This window comes from Haliotis rubra, unplaced genomic scaffold (assembly GCF_003918875.1).
Source record: "Haliotis rubra isolate DU_JTF1 unplaced genomic scaffold, ASM391887v1 Scf22, whole genome shotgun sequence".
Classification (NCBI taxonomy): domain Eukaryota; kingdom Metazoa; phylum Mollusca; class Gastropoda; order Lepetellida; family Haliotidae; genus Haliotis; species Haliotis rubra.
This window is the reverse complement of record NW_025766225.1, coordinates 3,872,188-3,894,959: the sequence shown is the minus strand read 5'-3', so window position 1 is coordinate 3,894,959 and position 22,772 is coordinate 3,872,188. Positions and strand designations below refer to the sequence as shown.

Sequence of the window (22,772 nt, the reverse complement as noted above, 5' to 3'; positions counted from 1 at the left end):
ACAATGTCTGGTTTATTCCATTAGCGTCGTACACACGGACACACGCACGTACAAACGGATATGACATACAAGTCACAAACATCGTGTGTGTGTTTGCAAAACGCCACAGATTTCGTATCCTAATGTAGCGTTGGCAGCCACAGGCCCTCGTGTCTATGTGAGGATTTAAGATTAAAAATGAAAAAAAAATCTTTATTGGAGATGGCCCCGCGACTCGAAATGCTTCACACCTACCAATTCTTTATTGTTATTTCTGCAAGTCGATTAAAAGCCAATTTTGACCCTCAACTAAACGATCTAGACGCAAATGGATGACGATAGGTCCGCACAAAATGGAGGTGTGGTCGACGTTTGTTAAGGAGACATTTACAGCCGATGCTCTCTTTTAAGAAGCTTTTGCTGGAAAATATATTCTTAAAGTCAAAGAGGCGATGAAATTGAAAATTCCCGGGAATTTATAAAGAATGTACGGATTTACAAGCGTCAAACAATCAGAGGCCTTGCTCCGACCACACACCAATCTTGCGCGATCGGCAAAGCAGGTGGACGGGGTGCACCGAAGTGTCCGGCCTTATCGTGATGCATTGTACCGAGAAGCATTTCAAATTGAATAAATCTTTAATCCTCGCAGAGACACGAGGGCCTGTGTTGTTAGCCCCTTACGTTCCTCGCCTTACTATATGCTGACGATGTAATATGTTTTCCTATACAGTCAATGGTTTACAGCAACAACTTAATGTTCTGCATCAATTTTGTATAACTTGGAGTTTGAGTGTTAATATTGAGAAAACTAATATTACTGTGTTCAGAAATGGAGGTGTGTTAAATAAGGATGAGGTATGGTATTATGGTAATACAAGGCTGAAATGTGTTTCGTATTATAAATATTTGGGTTTAATATTCTCATCCAGACTTCAATTGGTCAACAGCCTGTAAAAGTTTATCTGTTCAAGCATCAAAGGCTATGCAATCTGTACACCAGTTATTCAAAAAGAATTCTTTTATTTCTTTCAAAACTGCTTGTACCATCTTTGATTGTAAGGTTTTACCGATTCTTTTATATGGATCCGAAATTTGGGGAACTAAATATTTTCACTGTATAGAAAAGGTTCATGCATCATATTTTAAATGTTTCTAAATTTGGGAAAGTATGCTTCAAATAAGGCTGTATTAGGGGAAACTAGGCGTTGCAATATATTTTTACTCCCCAGATGAAGAGTAATAAAATTTTGGCTGAAATTATTAAAAATGGATTCTTATAGGTACCCTAGGCAAAGTTGTATTTTCCTAAAACTACAAGATGCTATTGGCAAGCTTAATTGGGCATCAGAGGCTAGACAGTTACTTTTTTCGACTGGATTTTCTCATGTAAGGATTTCACAAAAGGTTGGAAATGAATGTAATGTTTAATATGTTCTTAAGCAACGTCTTCAGGACATTTTCTTCCAAGAATGGTCTATGTCTATAAAACATTCTAGTGTTTTAGAACACTATTCTTCTCATAAATCTTTGCTAGAACCGGAGTTTTATACTATGAATCTACAAGACAAATCGTTAATACGGGCGTTGTGTAAATTTAGAATTGGCTTTCATGATTTTAGAATTCACTATTTACGCAAGTGATGTAAATGCATCCATCTGTAAAAATTGTAATACAGTTAATATTGAAAGTGAATTTCATTTGTTATTTATGTGTACCAAGTATTCAGATTTACGAAGTAAGTATTTATCATTTATATCAGCACCTGTAAGAGATAAACAAATATTGTCTAGTCTGATAAATTCTAAAAATATTGATATAATCAAATCTATTGCAATTTATAAAAATGTCTTCAATGCAAGAAATATCACCACCACCACGTGCATTTAATGGTAGCAAGTGTATTCGCACTATAGGCCTTCAGGCCCGAAATACTGAATAAAAACTGAATCTGAATCTGTTCCTCGCCCAACATGGACGATTCAGTCGATGTTGGATGGTTCATCACATGCCAAGTCATCTAACACCGTTATCAAGCAAGTCATGACTTGCTTGATAACGGTGTTAGTACCTACACCCAAGCGTCGCACTCATTGCAATAAAGAAGACTATCCATAGAACTTGGTTTTCCTTCATTTATACAACTTCTAAAAAGCCTCTCAAAGAAATTATATGCAATAAAACCAACTATCGGTTACACCTACTTGGGCCGTCAGTCCAGATTTTAAGAGGTCATGATTTGGCCACAGCAAACATACTCATGAATATTTATTGAAAGGTGCGGATCCTCCGTTTTGCATCGCTTGTGACGTGGGACGTGTTAAAGGTGTCACCGACAGGACGTGTTACAGGTGTCACAGGCAGGACGTGTTACAGGCGTCACAGGCAGGACGTGTTACAGGTGTCACCGGCAGGATGTGTTACAGGTGTCACCGGCAGGACGTGTTACAGGTGTCACCGGCAGGACGTGTTTCAGGTGTCACCGGCAGGACGTGTTACAGGTGTCACTGGCAGGACGTGTTTCAGGTGTCACCGACAGGACGTGTTACAGGTGTCACCGACAGGATGTGTTACAGGTGTCATCGACAGGACGTGTTACAGGTGTCACCGACCGGATGTGTTACAGGTGTCACCGGCAGGATGTGTTACAGGTGTCACCGGCAGGACGTGTTTCAGGTGTCACCGGCAGGACGTGTTACAGGTGTCACTGGCAGGACGTGTTTCAGGTGTCACCGACAGGACGTGTTACAGGTGTCACCGACAGGATGTGTTACAGGTGTCATCGACAGGACGTGTTACAGGTGTCACCGACCGGATGTGTTACAGGTGTCACCGGCAGGATGTGTTACAGGTGTCACCGGCAGGACGTGTTACAGGTGTCTCCGGCAGGACGTGTTAAAGGTGTCACCAGCAGGACGTGTTACAGGTGTCACCGACAGGACGTGTTACAGGTGTCACCGGCAGGATATGTTATAGGTGTCGCCGGCAGGACGTGTTACAGGTGTCACCGGCAGGACGTGTTACACTCACATTTTCACGACCGCCTATTAACACTATATTATATTGATCATAATATTCATGATAAAGTCGGAATCGTAAATCGAGTCATCTCTTGGCAGACATTTCTTATTGATGTGGAAAGGGTTTTCATAGCTTTTTATTATAACCATCATAAAATATATTGATCAATGTATCAATTTCTTTGTGCTGTGGTCATAAAGATTCCGTGTAACTATGTCTTTGTAGGCATGTCCGCGCCTTCACGAATAAACGTCGACTGATATCTTAATCACGACTGAACCTTTGTCTTTTCCTTCTCAGAGGGCGCCACTGGGGCGAGTCCACGTGGCTTGTTGTTACTGATGGTGTCGGGCAGGGGTAGGCCCTTTGTCTCCGGCAAAAGAAGAGGTAACACTGCACAGAGAGACATGGTCGAGCCAACGATGATGAATGGCACCAAGACGTCATCACCTTCCTGTAGAAATGGCGTTACATTAACATTAGCTTGTTTTATTGTTTGTTCGTATTGTAACGGTCCGGGGAGATCCGGGCTAGAAATAATCAATAATCAACGTGGTAGCAATCACTGATGTAATGTCATCGTATCCTAATTGCTAAGGATCTGTCAAGATCCGGGATACAATTGGTCTTGAGCAACCCATGTTTGTCATAAAAGGGATCGGGTGGTCAGGCTCGCTGACTTCGTTGACACATGTTATCGTATCCCAGTTATGTAGATCGATGTTCATGCTGTTGATCACTGGGTTGTCCAGACTCGATTATTTACAGGTGGGAGTCATATAGCCGGAATATTGATGAATACGGCGTTACACAATAAACAAATAGACAACCCTAAATGACTGCCTGGTCGCCTCTTATATACGCGTAGATTGTGGGATTATTCATAACGCCGACTATTTTACAAATTCTACTGCATCCATCATAATGTTTCACAAATCACACACACACACCGCTATATAGCTGGAATATTGCTGAGTGCGGCGTAAAACTCACTCACTCACAAAACACACAGGTTTATAGGAGATATTGCGAAGATAATTGTGACAACAGAATACTGTCGTTCTCGTGTATATTCCCATTTTTGACAATCTCATAACCTTGTAGCAAGCATTTTATAAAAGGATCTTCTGAACGTTCTCAAGTCGTAATATTTCACGATCAAATGTATAGCACGTTACATTGGGAATTCAGAGAGAATCTATAATTTTGGTCATCTTGTCATACACTTTTTTGCGATATGGAATTCATTCCTTTCTGTTTGTAAAAGCAATATGAAGGTGACAAAAATGACGAAAGGATCTGATCAAGCAGAACTTACCATAGACTAACAACTAGTCTCTGAAATGAACATATTTTACTGAAAAAAGTTCATAGTAAAAAAATATATATATAATAAAAAGGAGCCCTGAGACTTTCTTCATTTTCCTGAAACTGAGGAAATCTAGACTTGCCACATTTTCTAGACTTGTGTGGGCTTTCTTGGATATATTTGCTTCAGGGTCTGTACGAGAGACTAAACTTACCATGGCAAAAATGAAGGGCGCGATTATGCCGCCAATTCGGGCCGTCGTGTTGCATGCTCCATACCCGAGATTTCTGAAACACATCCAGAGATAAAGATTAGTATCTATATAATCAACTACGTTTCATACGTTCTGCATGTACGCTACGTACGAAAGTGGTATATTTAGCTATACTTTGCTATGAGAAATCTGTACATGCCACTATACATTCTCTGCTATGTGAGAGGGATATATACAGCTTCTCTCAAAGCTGTGTATAGCACTGTACCATCTCTGCCCATTAAACAATGTATGTCGCACAATGTTCTACCACATCACACAGAGCTATAACGTTTCTTATTATATACCCAGCATAGTAATACAGGGGTGCAATACGGATGACTAGGTCAAATTCCGTATTGAACCCCAGATTCCGCATTGAACCCCAGATTCCGCATTGAACCCCAGATTCCGTATTGAACCCCAGATTCCGCATTGAACCCCTGCCGGTTCTACTTTCTCCAAAATTCGTTTTGTTTTATTAAGTAACAGATTAATGCAAGATAAGAGGGTATATAATAACCATAGAACGCCACACTAGTGCATTTGGATGTTTTGTATTGCTAGATGTCATGGGAACAGAGAATCAACTCGTGCTTAGAACTCGTTGTTTCTCTGTTCCCATGACATCTTCTCGTCAAAACATACAAAACATGCAAATGCACTAGCATGACGTTCTATATATGTATCTACCTTGTGACTGTGGGGTATATCTCACTCGACAGCAGCTGAACGCTACACCAAGCAGCACCAACTGCAACTTTGGTTCCCATCGCCAAGACGTTAATGATAACTCCTTGGTTCTCCACAGAGGCTGAAACAATAACAAACAATATCACATTATCAAGATATGGACGAACAGAACTACATGGTAACATATGTGCAAATAATATTGCGTGTCAAGATACGTATGAACAATGTTAGATGTCAAGATGTGTATGAACAGTGTTACATGTCAATATGTGTATCAGCAATGTTACATGTTAAGATGTGTATGAACAATGTTACATGTTAAGATGTGTATGAACAATGTTACACGTAAGATGTGTGTGAACAATGTTACATGTCAAGATGTGTATGAACAATGTTACATGTCAAGATGTGTGTGAACAATGTTACATGTCAAGATGTGTATGAACAATGTTACATGTTAAGATGTGTATGAACAATGTTACATGTCAAAATGTGTATGAACAATGTTACATGTCAAGATGTGTGTGAACAATGTTACATGTCAAGATGTGTATGTACAGTGTTACATGTCAAGATGTGTATGAACAATGTTATATGTCAAGATGTGTATGAAGGAAGAAAACCATTGCATTGAATATTTTAGGTTCATGATAACAATGAGATGAAAGATAATACAACTATATTCAAATCGAAATACGAGACAGTTACGATGGCCACACAACAAGTAATATTATCTGGCTTACGACTTTCATAACATTCAGCATTATTCCAGCTTTAGTGTGTGTGTGTGTGTGTGTGTGTGTGTGTAGTTTCACCATTGCTGGTCGGCTGTTTCTAGAGCACTGCCTATTTCGAAACTCAAAACGAAGGGGGATGGGGGTAGGGCAAGGGTGGGGTGACCTGTGGTTCAAGGGTATTAGAGAATAGATACATGATATAATATAATACTTAAAGAAACGAGTAGTAAGTGACGATTGGTTCAATGGTAATTACAATAATACGTTGGCCATATAAGATACTCGATATCCGCTGTGTTATTGGCACATATAAGCATCTGCGTGCGAATGATTCTAGGACATATATGACAAGAAAGTTGAGGGTAGATTGCTTATTGCAATTTGGCCGCTATTCGCAAAATGGTATTGGCTTTACATTATATCAAACACTGTAAGGATGAGAAAGTGGAGATACAAATGAGTGCATTGAAAATCAGTACAAATCAATTAATGGGGATTGTGTCAAGGGCGGTTTGGGGGTATTTCTCATAACAGAAGTAAGACATAATACACTATTCGTAGTTGCCTTAATAGTACATGAAGTATACATTCATGTTGAATGGTGACTAAAATTAAAATAAAGTGATAAGGTAATGGTGATACGGGTTTCACTGTAGTGTTTCGGTGGTTTTGGTAGCCTGGAAACGTCTTGATAACGGCTAAGATTTTTGTCAAGTCTAATTTTCAAGAGTATACTTTCCTTTCCCTGACAGTTTACATAGCGAAGTAGCAATGAATCCAAACCTGTTCTTGTTGTAATGGCTACGCCAAATGAACAGGTCAGTGCGCCGACAAAAAAAAGTGAATGAGGTCCATCTTCGGCCCAATCTTCAATGAATAAGAAAATAAATAAGAAAAATCGTCATGAATCATAAATTAGATTGGAGTGTATTGGTGTTCGGTTTGACCAACACTTGATCCAGAAAAGGCTTTCTGAACTAATTTACAGTATAAAAAAATTAATATCTGCTTACCAGTTTTTGTTCGTAGTATAACTTTTGTGTAAACATTTCAGTCAAAATTATGGCTACAACAATGCTGGTAATATTTCCATGCACCCTGGATATCTTGTCCTATCCCAAACCCATGCTTCTATTTAATTCATGCATGAAATATAGGGCGTCCACTCACTTGTTGTTCATGAAGAAAGTACCCACAGCAGCTGGGATCTCCACAACTGACAGTAGAAAGATGTTCAGATATAAGTTGCCTGAGAGTTTTCCAACTCCAAATGATATCCCATAGTACACCATCGACAGACACATCCTGTAAAACATGTTTTAAAATGTCGCCCGACAGATCTCCTGAGTATATCATTAAAATTTGAGTTGTATCTGTGATAATCTAGTTGTATTATTGTACACGTTTGTATAATTTATTATGAATCTATAACTAGTTTTACTCGCGATTTGGGTGAAACACTTTCTCAAATATGCTGATTTGGCAAATCAACTGATCAACTCAGCTCTGTTCAATATAATTTGGGACAACCTTGTGACATTGGTTCAAATCTCATTTCTGTGGTGAGCTTCCCAACATATAAGTAATTCATACTATTCTGCAGTGTTGATAACATCGACACTTATGGTCTGCCGAGACGGATTCCATCGGGCATAAAAGGCAAACCAGCGTTGAACGCAATGAATGTGGATGATGTCAAAATAAGTGGAACAGTTGTCTTTCATCCGAAATTGAAGACATAGGCATCACTATCCCAAGGTACACACTCAGATAGTAATGACATGTGATTATGTTAATGTAATACACAGAGAACACACCGACAGACTACTACAGTCCGTTTGAGTCAGAAACGGACCGATGAATTGCAAATTTTATCATTGTACAAAATTGCCACATAAATATAAATAGTACACGTTTATCATTTACTAATACCCAACAGCTTTCTTATATTTGAAAATTTCCGGACTCCACCAAAAACGTTATTTAAGAAACTATCATTAAAATTTTGACACAGTTCACTATTTGGTACAAGGGAGGAGTGCAGAGAAAGGGACAGCCAGGTGTTAGAGAAGCACGTGCACAAGTGCCCACCAAGTTATTGATTCATTAACCTGTGTTGTGCCGTCTCCATCCTTTCTCGCACACCTGGCAGTCCCTTTCTCTGCACTCCTCCCTCGTAACAAAAAGTGAAAATGAAACCAGCCGCTCAACCTTTTCACCATCCACCAAATCTATATAGAGGAAGGTGTCACATAATCATTGGTTCGTAGTTTCCAGTAACCCTTCCTTGAAGTTTCCCATTTAATAAACATTCAGCGAGCTTGACAACCCGATCACGTTAGTGACCTCTTCTGACAAGCATGGGTCCCTGAAGACCAATTCTAACCCAGATCTCACAGGTACCTCTTGTATATGTGTGTCTAACAGTCCAATCACTTCTGTTCAATGGCACATTAGAATCCCCGATACTCGCCAGACGACACACTTCCGAATTGACCAAGTAGCTGACACTATTCACATCTAGGTCAAGGTGTCAATGTTTCGGCTTCTATTTCCGTTCGACATAACACAAACACTGTACTTACATCTGCCCCAGCTGTGTACTCACCAGAGAAACTGTACGATCAGAGACTTCCGGCAGATGCGCCACTCCCTGTAGATGTCCAGGTAGGTGTACTTCTTCCCAGATGCTCTCTGCATCTCCTCCTCGTCCGCCACCTCCTTCAGCAGCTGTGACGTGTTGGAGGGTTTCGGTCTTTTGTTGTATCGACTCATCTGATCCACCACCTTCTCGGCCTCCTCCAGACGTCTTTTCACAGCCAGCCAACGGAGACTTTCTGGGATTATGCTTTGCAAAGGAAAATATAATCACATGAATAATTGTTTCAGTTGAAAGTCATAGTCTGTATGTCTCGTACGTGGCGGTACGTTTCGGACAGGTTATGTACGCGGGGCATGAATGGGTTAAGCGGTCACACACATCCGAGTGACTGATTTGGGATTGCCCTCTTTCACCAGTGTGACTTTCAGTTTGGGAAACTAACGTGCACAGATATAGTGCTGAAAAGACAGAAATATGATTCGGACGAATTCGAACATGGATTCCGAACCCAGTATCATAAGATTCTGGGGTGCTGAGGGGGCTATTTGCATGTCAAATAGTGTCGCTATACATCACTGGTTGGTTATTACTTATCAAACTATCTTACTCACAAACCACCGTGGCAGATACTTACAACCAGCCTGTGAAGAACGGTACATGAAGTGCAGCCAGTATGATGTGTTGATGCGACCAGTCAGGTCTCAGCCAGCTGGACAGAGCAAATATACATACACCCGTCATCCAAACTGGACTTGCGGAGGAGATAGGTCGCCACTTTGTCCCCAGAAACTCCAAGAAATATGGATAATGGACCACCAACAAGGAGCCAATCATCGACCCGATTAGAAAACGCATTGCTGCAAACATCTGCCAGCTCGTGGAGAACGCCGCCACCAGGTTGAAACCAGCGTGGAGGACCAGGCTGATGTAGAAAGTCCACTTCCGTCCGAGGACGTCAGCGGACTGTCCACCGAAGAAGGCCCCGATCAGCACCCCGCCCATCTGTATGGACGTGATAAGGGGCCTGAACAGGCTTCTCTCACAGATAAGATCCCACTGAAACATACATACATTCTATTTTTGTAAATGTGGGGAGATCACATTAGAACTGTATTTCCAATTATTGAAATAGTTTCATAGTTTTCACGTTTTTAAATGTTAACGTTTAATGTATTACCTGTTACTCAAGCCTTATTTGATAAATGGTCACAAGCACAATGATTTTCAGCCAGCCACAATTCTTTCAATTTGTTTTGGTTATCTTTAAACCCACACTCCAGCTACAAGCCGGAGTGCAAATAATGGAGTCCAGTGAATGGCATCATGAGCATCGACCTACGCAACTGCGATACGATGACACGTATCAACCAAGTCAGCGTATCTGACTACCAAATACCTTTAGTCGCCTGTTACCAAAAGCATTGATAGCATCAGACCAATCTTAACACGGATCTCCACAGTTCTGGAAAGGTAGATCATCATACCTCGTTGGTAACTGTGTTTCTGTCCTGGCTGTAGACAAAGTGACAGGTGATGTTGCCGGAGGGGGGACAGAAGCTGGAGGTGACATTGTTCATGTAGTTGACCGATGTCCCATTCACAGACGGATCTCGTTCTGGAACACACCACCAATCCGGAGCAGTGCCCGCAAACGACATCATCAGCATGGCCCAGGCCATCAGCATCTGGGATCCGAACACGTACGACATCATCACGAACTGGAACAGGTCCAAGCTGCCCACAGCCTGGATTATATCGTCCGTTTGCATGTTGGTCACAATGTGGTTGTCTACTTCTGTATAATAAAAAAAACAAGCAGGTGTATCTATTGAATAAGATTCGTGTACTTTGTACCTCTAGTTGGTGTTGCTCTGCTGTATTCATACTTTAACAGTAAGAAATGTTGCCATTCACATTTTAATACTCACATTTCAAAAGCGTCAGAAGATCCAGTGTTCACAAAGACTTAGTCCTATCTGTATTCGAGCAAAGATGTATAACAGCAGTAGCATATGTAACACATAACAAATGAAGACGACAGGAGAAAACACTAACGCCCACATTCCGTGACCTAACAAATTCCCTCCGCCACAAGCAGCCCTGATCATGTTCCTGGACTGCATAACATTTGCATCGCTCTCCTTTAAATCAGTCAGGTTCCCCTTAAGCATTGTAGCTGAGAATACAATAGGTCCCCAGTTACCTGCACATGTCATATGCATGAACTATATCTCAAGTCTCGATTGAATACATACCTGAAAAGTAGTTTAGCACCCCTTAATATGTTGACTGAAACGTCGTGTATACAATAAGAAGAAGTTGACATCCATAACATTTTGTCTTACACTTGAATACCAACTTCCATATGCCGTAGGATGACATTTGATGATAATGTTTATTTAAGAATTACACACATTGAGGAGCATGTAGAAGCAAACCCACGAATATTGTGGACATGTCGGCATTAAAACGGCTGGGTTACAATGTTCAATCATTTTTTTCAGCCACTGTGGTACGAAGACGATGATCTGATGGCTGGAGATGGCAAAGCAATTGGTCGGGAAATGAATGTCCACCGCGCTGTTGTCAGTCGTTGGGTCAGAAAATACAATGAAAACACTGAGGTGACGGATCGCTCACGTTCTGGACGACCCAAGGTGATTACAATTGTGGTTGTTGCAGGATACGCTCACCTTTTCACGAACACCTGCTATCATCACTGTTTCATAGTGATTCATAAACATACGCTGTCATCATATCGCATGGTGACAATCACTGAATTGCCTGGTCCAGACTCGGTTGCTACAAACAACATCGATATCATACAGCTGTATTGCTGACAACAAATACATGCTCATGATACAGTCGCAATTGTACAATCTTATCGAGCTTTCTTATGAATGTGGAAAGGGTTTTGTCGCTCCTATTGTAATCTCACATATGTTGTAAGTTTCAATTATTGCGATTGATATTGCACTGAGCAACTATCACATCGTCTGTACTTTTCAGACCGTTAACCTCGTCAGCAAGCATGAACAGCCATTAACGTGCACACCATTGGGGAAGGAGGTACACACTGTGAGTGAGTGAGTAGATCGATGTTCGTGATGGATTGTCTGGTCCAGACCCGAATATTTACAGACCTCCACCTACACCTGGAACATCGCTGTGTGCGGCGTTAAACAAAAAACAAGAAAACAAACAAGAAGAAAATACATCAGGAAAAACATGCTTAGTGGCATCATCTGGAGTGGCATCATCTGGAGTGGCATCATCTGGAGACAAACCAACTTCTATAGCCACACGAAATCTCAGTTGAGCAAACATTTGATTTGAGTAAACAGAGACTCTGCTTAAGATATTGTCTGTGTGTTGTGTTTATGGATAACCTCGATATATGTTTGTATTACATGTTGACGCAACGGTTTATGGAAATGTATAATGTAGAGCATGTCTGGCCTGATGTGAACATCCAAACGAATCGAGTGACATACATGACCTTCAGCTAGGCAGTCCCCGGGCTGCTTTCTACAGTGAGTTTCACTTATATGATGGGTATCCGCTTGATGTGGGTCATCTGCATATCATTGTTGCCATATAAGGTAGCGGTGGTGACCTCATGAATAATATTTATCTCCCCGGGAATACCAAAAGTTGTAATTCCAAAAAGGACACAAAACGTTAAATGATCCATGCTCACTGAAAACGATTTTGCACAATCTAAATAGAAATTTAGAAACGATTTTAATAGACTGCTGTACACATAATTAATTATTAATATTATCACATCATTTCAAATACTATTTTGCATTGAAATATGGTTGAAATCATTCAAAATAAAATCATACATTAAACCATATACACAAATATTAAGATATTCATGATGAAAATGATATATTCTTTTATGATAATAAATTTTCTGAAATACTATTCTTCTTTTTTGTTCATATATGTTTTTTTTAACTTTTAATTTGTTTGCAATTTTTTGGCAGGATTATAGTAGACCTAAAAGAAAGTTGAATTTTTCTGCCAAGGTATGAAGACAATATGATCCCAGTAATTTACAACGTGAATTTGCTGCCAACCAGATTAGGACGTCAGTTTACTCCAGTATGGAGTTCCAGAATCAACTCTCCGGATCAGGACCAGGGGGAATGTTCCTGTTGATGTAAAGCCGGGTGGAGATACCCTACTCTCCCACGAAGACGAAAAACAGTTAGTTGATCATGTCAAATACATGTCTTCCACAGGTTAATCTAACTGCAGACTTTGCTTCCAGTTACTGGAAAAACCCACCAAGTGACAATTGGTTTTATGATTTTATGATTTCTTGTGACACTGGCCCGACTAGAAATTGGCGAAACCCCCAAAACTCTCAATATTGCGTGCTCAGTATGCGTGCTAAGTCCTCTCTGCATACTTCAGACGCTTCATGGTTGACATGACAAGCCTGAACGTGTCTGTAACTTGGATGAAACAGGTGTGGCACCTCGTATGTGATGTTACATGTCAACCACAAGATCTGCAGGTAGCAAAACTACTTTAAGTCCCCATGGTCCCGAGTATGGTGATCTACCCTCAGTTCCTAGCGATCTATAGCCCGTTGTTAAATTGTATTGTTGTCTGTAGTGATATGTTTGAAAAATAACATTCTAGTTTTACCTTACTTTCTGTGATATTCTAACAGTTATACTGTCCATCGACGACATGTTTTTAATCTTCAAAATCTTTTAATTCATAAATTGTTCTCGTCACGGTGTGGCTGAGATGTTGCGGATGTGGTGACAAATATTCACTCACTCAGCACTCAGTAATTTAGAAACATACTGTAGAGATAATTTAGTGAGTGAGTGAGTTTAGTTTTACGCCGCACAATATTCCAGCTATATGGCGGCGGTCTGTAAATAATCGAGTCTGGACCAGACAATCCAGTGATCAACAGAATGAGCATCGATCTGCGCAATTGGGAACCGATGACATGTGTCAACCAAGTCAGGGAGCCTGACCACCCGATCCCGTTAGTCGCCTTTTACAGAGATAATTTAAGACGGCAAAGATTTAGCGATGGCTCATTCGCCTCTGCATATAAGCTATGAATCAGTGATGTACTGAAGGCTCAGTGATGGATTGGACCTAATAATTTCAAATTGCTTTTACATGCGCCACTTTAAATGAGCCGTAGTCAATTTTGAAGTCGATGAGTGCTCTATTTAGTTAGAGGGGGTGGGGTGGGGGTGAGGGGTTGGGTTTCTTATCTCATCCCCACTTTGAGTTTGCAACAACTTTTAATATATCCAGCGCCCGCCCGCACAAACGCAAGCCTGCACACGCCCACGCACGCACGCACACACACACACATACATACATACAGTACCATTAAAAGACAAAGCTATGAGATAAGGTTAAACTCTACATAACATATACTTTCAATGCATCTGTTACTCGTTAAGTATTTCTTTTCTCCCTTAGATCGGTCCAGATATAGTCTAACACATATCTGACGGTGATTTGGCCAAGTACATTGTACCTTCACGTACATGGAGATAGAATACGGCTGCGACAAGTCGTACACCATCAATTCCAGAAAAGAAGAATTGTTGCCCCGTCTAAGGAGTAAAATTGGTTTAAAAGGATTATTCAAGCGTCTTTCGATGAGGAATTAGACATGAGAGGTACCAACAGACGCAGGCAGTTTGGAAATCGTAATGCAGCCAAAGAATCCTGTAAAATTGAACTGGTTTGGATCCATAAGACGGTTAAGGCAACAAATTTTCAAATGCGGACTAAGAAAGGAGGTGAAACCAGAAAACTGAATATGAGGAAAGATGCTAAGAAAGCTGAAATCATGACAGAGGCATGTTTTTCCCGAAAGGAGTTTCCAGCAAAGGTCCTGTTAGTGATTACAGGTTTGAGTTTTGGAACTGCAGTGAAAATACTGTGTCTGAAGATCAGACAATAAGAGATATGTATAAACTCACAAAAAAATGCCTTTGTTGCGCTTTTATTTGGCGTCAAAAAGAAAAGGCATCCAATGACAAATCTGACAGTGATCTCCCTGTTATGGTCACAAAATCTAGAACCAGAAGACGTCTGTCACGTGTACAATCGCCACCAGAACAACGATCTAGCAACGCTACTGTTGGACTTTCTTTTGAGAATTATTCCCTCCCAGATTTGTCTTTTTACGAAACTGAAAGCGCACCAGAGGCTCCATTTGACCCAAATCGGCCACCAATGCATTCTGATCTGCTATCAACAGCTATGGATTTAGCAGGTATATAAACTGGTGGACGTACCAAATCGTCGAAACGTGATAAATCACCTACAAAGGAACACAAAATAAAACTACATAGGGGACAGGTTCTTAAGGAACTCATTGATAACTTCAAGTGTGTTAACCCATGCAAGGATCTTGTGTCCATTCAGATGATCAACACAAATAGTAAACCTGAGTTGGCAGCGGACGGAGGGGGGGTGTTACGCGGGATGCCTTGTCTGAATTCTGGGATGAGTTTTATCAAAAGTGCACTCTCGGAAACACAGTCAAAGTGCCTTACATTAGGCACGACTACGGCTTTGAAGAATGGCAGTCTGTTGCCAATATAATTGTGTTTGGCTGGATAGCAATGCAGTTATGTCCCTATTCAGATATCACCAGCTTTTCTGGAACAGTGTATCTGTGGAAGGTCATCCAGGGATCTGAAAAAAGAATTTCTATATCACAGAAAATGATTCTCAAGTTCTAACCGCAGCATGAGCTGATATACATTCTGTTGACAACGATGATATAATCGATGTGCTTAACCATCATGTGAAAATATTGACAACACAAGAAAACCTGAACAATAACATTCTTGAAATTGCGCTTTAAGAAATAATTCAAGCCAATATGTTTGTCGTAAATTGTTGGCATCCAACTCTGCGGCCTCTTAGGATAAGCAAAGACCTTTTCGATTCGCTGTACATGGATATGCTGCCAACCACAGGCCCTCGTGTCTTTGAGAGGGGATTAAAGATTTAAAAACTATATTTTGTGATGACCCCCGACTCGAAATGCTGCACAGTACAATACATCTTGACAAGGCCATAGGGGCGTGTCTCGCTTAGAAACAGCGTTAGAAAAACATATAGGTGTATAGACCCTACCCTATTAATATATAAAAGGAAAGGGATGTAACGACGAAACCATCTCTCCTCAATCAAAGTTAGATTTCGCTACGTAAAATATTTTTAAGGCCCCGCCGAGCCCTACGGATCGAGTTAGTGAGTGAGTTAATATTTATCGTCACATCGGCAATATTTCAGCCATATCGTGACGAGAACATTTTATAATTATATTAAAGATGAATAAAGTTAGAAATTAAAAAAGCTGTTTACGAAGAACAGTAAAACTACTAGTGTATCACAGATATCCATTTAAAACTAGCAATTAAATCTAAAATATTGGAACTATAAATGACAATACAATATATAAACAGGCTGTAGATGCTAACGACTGAAGGTAGATCACCATACTAGGGACCATAGGGACTTACAGTACATTTGCTTCCTGCATGGACCCTAGCTGGATTTACACCATCCTTTCAGCTGTCATCAAGTTTAGACAATTTAGCCATAAGTTAAAATAACACATATTCTACGCTTAAAAATAATGGTATGTTTAAATTTTCTTTGAATGTTTTGGGACTTACGTACCCCCACAGGCGGACAATAATTTTACAATGCTTCAACCCCCTGTGAGGATGCAGCCACTAACAATCTCAGCTGCTCAACTAAACTACCAATGTTAAAATATTTATCTATTTACAATTCATTCAACAAATCTAATTCTTTTAAAAATGCAATAACTAAATGAGAACTGATATTACTAAAAAGATCCTTCATCGTTCGTGATTTGAAATAGTTATTCCTTGTGATGGAATATTCAATACAGTCAAGCAGGACATGCTTGACCGTGATTCTTTCATCACAAGGGATGCAAAACGGAGGATCCTCACCTGTTAACAGGTATTCATGAGTATATCTAGTATGGCCAATACGACATCGTCGTATGATGGCCTCTTCAAATCTGGACTGACAACCCAAGTAGGTATAACCAACATAAGGTTTTAGTGCATGTAATTTATTAAGTCCCACTTGAGTGTCCCACTTCTTCTGCATCAGATCGCGGATATAACATCTAATGACGGCTTTATAATCAGAGTATGGACTAAGAAGTGGTGTCACAGATTTGTTGAGTGCTGCCTTGGCAGCACGATCGGCCATTGTATTCCCAGAAATGCCAACATGGCTGGGAAACCAACAAAAGACGATGTCGTATTGGCCAGTAGCAAGCTCATTATATAATTCAATAATTTCTATTAAAAGTGGATGTTTACAAGAAAGATTTTTTATAGCCTGAAGGTAAGAAAGACAAGAAAGAGAGTCAGAAAAGATTATATATTGTTTATGTTTAGGGTGTCTTTGAATATATTTAAGAGCTGTTAGTATTGCATTTGCTTCTGGTGTGAAAATTGAACTGTCATTGGGTAATCTGGAAGATATTGTTTTAGACCCAATGACAGTGGCACAAGCTACTGCGCCACCATCCTTGGACCCATCTGTAAATAAGGATTTATATGAATTGTATTTACTTTTTAATTGATTATATTCTTGTTTATATTGTAATTCGTTAGTTTCTGATTTTTTAAATGTAGTAAGTGTTAGGTCGAGTTGTGGCCTCACCAATTGCCAAGGAGGAGAAGAGTGAAGACGTGAAGGAGATATATTTTCCAGCTCAATGCCGGCAGCAGTAATGAATGGCTTAATCCTGAGCCCAAGAGGCGGAACAAGAGAAGATTCCTTGTTGTACAAATCCTCATAAAGAGGTTTAAAAATACACTGAAATGCAGGATTAGACTCGTTAGAATATAGTTTGGTAATATATTGTAATGATAATTTTATACGGCGTTGTGCAAGAGAAGGCTCATCGGCCTCGACGTAGAGACTGTCAACAGGAGATGTTCTGAATGATCCAAGACAAAGTCTCAGACCTTGGTGGTGGACAGAATCTAATAGCTTTAAGTTGCTTTTGCAGGCTCCACCATATACGATGGAGCCATAATCAAGCTTCGAGCGGACCAATGATCTATACAGGTGTAGTAGGGTAGTTTGGTCCCTTCCCCACTTTGAACTAGAAACGACTTTCAATAAATCGAGTGCCTTCAGGCATTTAGTTTTTAGGGATTTGATATGCGGAAGAAGGGTTAAATTGGAGTCAAATATATCAGACCTAAGAACTTGGCATCCTTTACAACTTTGATGGGAGTGCCATTGATAAACAGTTCAGGGTCTTTATGCGGTTTATATTTTCTACAAAAATGTATACAATTAGTTTTGGATTTAGAAAATTTAAAGCCGTTTTCAAGACACCATTTATTTATTTTGTTTAAACATAACTGCAGTTGCCGTTCAATAGTATGCATATTTTTACCACGACATGAAATATTGAAATCATCCACAAATAATTATCCATCAATTGAATCATTTAAAACCGTTGATAAAATATTGATCTTGATGCTAAACAGTGTGATAGACAAAATACTGCCTTGTGGGACACCCTGATCCTGATTATAATGATCAGACAGGGTTGAACCCACTCGGACTTGAAATTGCCTGTCTTTTAAAAACTGTAATATAAAAAGAGGCAAACGGCCTCTCAAACCAAAATCATGTAAATCCTTCAAAATGCCATGCTTTCAGGTCGTATCATAAGCTTTCTCAAGATCAAAGAAAATTGATACAGCATGTTGTTTATTAACTATAGAATTTTTAACAAAGGATTCTAAACGTACCAAATGATCAATGGTACTACGATTTTTCATGAAACCACATTGAATATTTGATATAAGGTTATTGGTTTAGATAAGATACCAAGTTTATCTATTATTCACCATACGTTCCATGGTTTTATAGACACAGCTAGTTAGAGAGATCGGTCTGTAGTTAGACGGATCTGTATGATTCCTGCCAGGTTTTGATATTGGGACTACAATGGCATTACGCCAATGGAAATTCTCCAGACGTCCATATTTAGTCAAATATATCTAAAAGTGTCATCAGACATGGTTCAGGTAAGTGTTTCAGTAGCTGGTAATGTATATTGTCATCACCCGCTGCAGTGTCATGAGCTTGCTCAAGAGCAGTATGTAGCTCATGTAATGAAAACACTTCGTTATAATCTTCACCGTTATTTGATTCGAAATTAAGTTTTGTCTTTTCCTGTTGTTTCTGATATCTCTGAAACTCAGGGACATAATTTGCCGATGATGAATTTTTGGCAAGAGTTTCGCCAATTTTATTTGCAATTTTAGACTTGTCAGTAATTAAATTATCACCATCTTTAAGATGGTGAACAGCAGATTTTGAACCCTTGCCTTTAATTCTTTGAACCATGTTCCATATCTTAGACATTGGCGTGCGTGAATTAATTTTTGAGACATAATCTCTCCAAGATTGTCGTTTGTTTTGTTTAAAGGTACGACGCGCCTTTGCATTGAGTACTTTAAATTTATTTAAGTTATGGACAGTTGGATGATGGCGGAAAAAACGCTCTGCCTTTTCCTCGCTTTTCCGGCTTGTCTACAATCTGTATTAAACCATGGTTTTCGTACATGTGGAGTCGTAGAGGACTTTGGTATACACTCATCAGCTATTTGCTTTAAAACGTCAGCAAAAGTTTGCATGGGATCAGTTATATCACTGAAACATTCAGGTCGCAGTTTCGATTTACATATAGTTTGATAAAAAGACCAGTTAGCCTTCGAAAAGTTCCATGTTGTATACGATGGAGAATCAGATGGAGTTATTTCTGAAAGTGGGAAGTGGTCTCTTCCACAAAGGTCATTATGAACAGACCAATCAAATTCATTCAGGAGGTTAGAATCTGCAAGAGACAAATCCAGAGAAGAATAAGTGCCAGTTGCAGGATGCAGATAGGTGCTTGAATCACCATTAAATATGCGCAGGTCATTATTGGAAATGAAATCTTCCAGTATTTTGCCTTTAGTATTAGTGTTAGTACTGCCCCAGAGTGGGTTGTGACCGTTTAGGTCACCCATAATAACACATGGCTTTGGGAGTTGATCATAGAGTGATTTAAGATCATTAATTGAGACTTTTGAGTTGACTGAGAAGATGTGTCACGGTCATAGGATGGTTCAGATTGGATTTGGGGCGTACCAGGAAGTGGTTCTGCAGTTTGTGTAGATATTGCAGGTGACAAAATCTGAGGAGTAGACATAGGTGACAAAATCTTAGGAGAATCGGTTTTGAGCCAGGTTAAATTCGTCTGACAGCTTACAGACGATTTGGCTATTGGAGGAGTTGAATCAGACGATGTTTTGGCTATGGATGTATAGGCTTCCTTAATTTCAGATCGTAAACAAGCTTTTTGGCATCAGTAAAACTAATGTTTTGGGTGAACTTGATCTTATTGATCTCCATCTGCTGTTTCCAGATCGGACAATCTTTTGAGAATGATGAGTGATTGCCTGCACAGTTGGTACATTTCTTAAAGTCACTGTCACAATCTTCTGTTGTATGTGTCTTCTCACCACAGTGAGCACACACAACAGACAATGTGCAAGTACTAACACCATGACCAAACTTCTGGCATTTAAAACACCTTAAAGGTATGTAGGTGTCAACATTAATGTTACAATATCCTGCCTTTACTGATTTGGGAGCATTTGGAGAGGAAAACGAAAACAGGTACGTGTTAGTCTGAATGGTTTCCTGGTTTTTACGTGTTGTAAAACGCTTAACGTATGTGACCCCTTGATCTTTCATTTCTGAAACAATATCAAGTTCAGACATGTCGGCAAACAATCGATCTCTATCTCTGATGATTCCTTTGCTGGTGTTCAGTGTTCTATGAGGAGATACTGATATTGGAATGCCGACGAATGTTTCAGTAGTCATCAGGGCCTCCTAAGGTGATCGTAAGTCACTAAGGTAACCTTAGTGCAATGTTAGGGAATGGGAGTTAAGGTTAACCTTAGTAAAGGTTGCTTCGTGAAAGGAGTCCCAGGTTAGTAGCCTGCTGTCTTTTGCTGCACTCAACGAGTAATGCACCTGAACGTAAACGTTTGATATTTTTAATGTCACCGGCAATGCCTTGTATGCCTTTCTGTATTGCAAAAGGGTTCAATTTTAATCCTGTGCTATCTTGAGTCTCAATCACGAGAAAACGTGGCCAGTAATCAATGGATGTGGACAGTCGTTGGTCGTTACCATCTGGATCAGTGTCAAGTGGACGTACGCGTTTTGTTTTTTTAAGGGGGGTTTCGTATGCCATGGTTAGTTTTTAATGGTTTATCATCCGAGCTCCCCACCCACCACGGAGTATCACAAGGACAATGCTAAAACAAGCGGGTCTCCGACTTGCAGCACCAAGGATACCCGGATGAAATACTCCAGCAGAAAAATTAAAAGATTAATGATTCCACCAGATTGGCCCATGAGCCACTGCCTTCTGGGCATACGACTCTAGGAAAAACATACATGAAATTGGGCATTTGAAATTCGAAAATTCAAAGTTCAAAAATTTGCCAAGACTTAAAAATAATCACCTAATAATTCTCAATTTTTGTGCAACATTTTACAGTTGTAGAGCAGGGCTTGGCGTGACCAGCCGATTGATAGAACCGGGCCAGTTCTACCACCCGTCTAGGTGAAGTAAGGGGCAAAGGAACGCTGTTCCTGGAACCAGGACTCCCGTCCTCCACCGACACAGGGGCGCAACCCACGGCAAACGGATTGGTGGACCAAATATACCCCCGGGTCCACAACGGGGGGTTGAAGAGCGCTTAGCGTTACCCAGCACCCACCACGAGGAGGTGTCTCTTTAACGGGTGCCGCCTACGTATCGAAAGCTAGATGATTTCCCTACAAAATGAGCTATAAATTGTCACAATCGGATCATTATTTCAAAAGTTTTACGCCACAACTCACCGAAAACAGCTACATCCACAATTCCAAGCCAAAATCATGGATCAGCCAAGACAGCGAAAACTCACCTTTTAAATTCGTTTATTAATTCCGGCCACGTAGACAGCACCTATGTAGGGCTAGATTCGATCGGCGGCCATATTGCACGGGTCTAAAAACTGATTGCAACATCTACATATCATTTCTTCGACAGTAAGCAGGCATTTTCTACAAAATCATCGGCAATCTTACTCACTTGTCGGCCATAGATGACCTTGACATTCAAGTGACCTGAGCAGATCCGCACAAACTGACTTGGGCCCTCCGATTGGTGGAAAATAAATATCCTGTAAGATTTTGTCTGTTCGCTAATGGGCGCGAAATATGAACTTTGTAATATTCCTTCTATTTTGGATGATGTACGGAACAGTAAATAGGTACGAATAATTTTAGAGGTTATAAATATGCATTTAATATTGATTCATTTTTCGGAAATTATATTTATAAATATTTAACCTCTAAAATATTTTTACCAATTTACTGCTCATGTCACTTGAATGTCAAGGTCATATATGGCCGACAAGTGAATATGATTGCCGATGATTTTGGAGAAAATGCCTGCTTACTGTCGAGCATCACCCCTGTATTAAAATGACAACAAACATCTTTTTTTAAGGTTGTAGGTTCTTTTAATTTCCACTTTTATACTAAGTTGTAGTACATATGTAAGGATACCGATATCTTGTTTTTTCCATTAGCGTCGTACACACGGACACACGCACGTGCAAACACATATCACTTACAACTTACGTGCGCACCCTTGAAGTCCGGGTTAGAATGAACCTTCGATAACCCATGCTTGTCGTAAGAGGCGGCTAACGGGATCGGGTGGTCAGGCTCGCTGGCTTGGTTGACACATGTCATCGGTTCCCAATTGCGTAGATCGATGCTCATGTTGTTGATCACTGCATTGTCTGGTCCAGACTCGATTATTTACAGACCGCCGCCATATAGTTGAAATATTGCTGAGTACGGCATAAAACTAAACTCACTCACTCACTTACGTGTGTTTGTTGTCAACAAGGTCACAGCGGTTGCACGAAGGCAGTGGTTTGTGTATGTTTTGTCAAGACCTGCATTTCTACTGATGTCTTTCATGAACATTGCAAGAGAATGTTTGCCTACCGGACGAGTGTTGTTTCAGAGAG

General features: G+C 40.2%; 1 protein-coding gene across 2 annotated transcripts; it reads right to left on the bottom strand.

Annotated features, from left to right (window-relative positions):
* Positions 1-3,121: 3,121 nt before the first annotated feature.
* Positions 3,122-10,663, bottom strand: LOC124277235 (organic cation transporter protein-like). 2 transcript variants are annotated; one of them, XM_046712884.1, is made up of 9 exons: positions 10,520-10,663; positions 10,080-10,384; positions 9,230-9,651; positions 8,602-8,841; positions 7,164-7,298; positions 6,777-6,860; positions 5,257-5,377; positions 4,525-4,597; positions 3,122-3,455 (listed from the first exon to the last, which is right to left on the bottom strand). In XM_046712884.1, the coding sequence occupies exons 2-7, from the start codon at positions 10,362-10,364 to the stop codon at positions 5,347-5,349; spliced, it is 1,197 nt and encodes a 398-aa protein (XP_046568840.1). In that variant the 5' UTR covers positions 10,365-10,384; positions 10,520-10,663; the 3' UTR covers positions 3,122-3,455; positions 4,525-4,597; positions 5,257-5,346. The 2 variants fall into 2 exon arrangements, with proteins under 2 accessions (XP_046568840.1, XP_046568841.1); XM_046712885.1 differs by having other exon boundaries at positions 10,080-10,390; positions 10,524-10,663.
* Between the last annotated feature and the right edge of the window lie 12,109 nt (positions 10,664-22,772).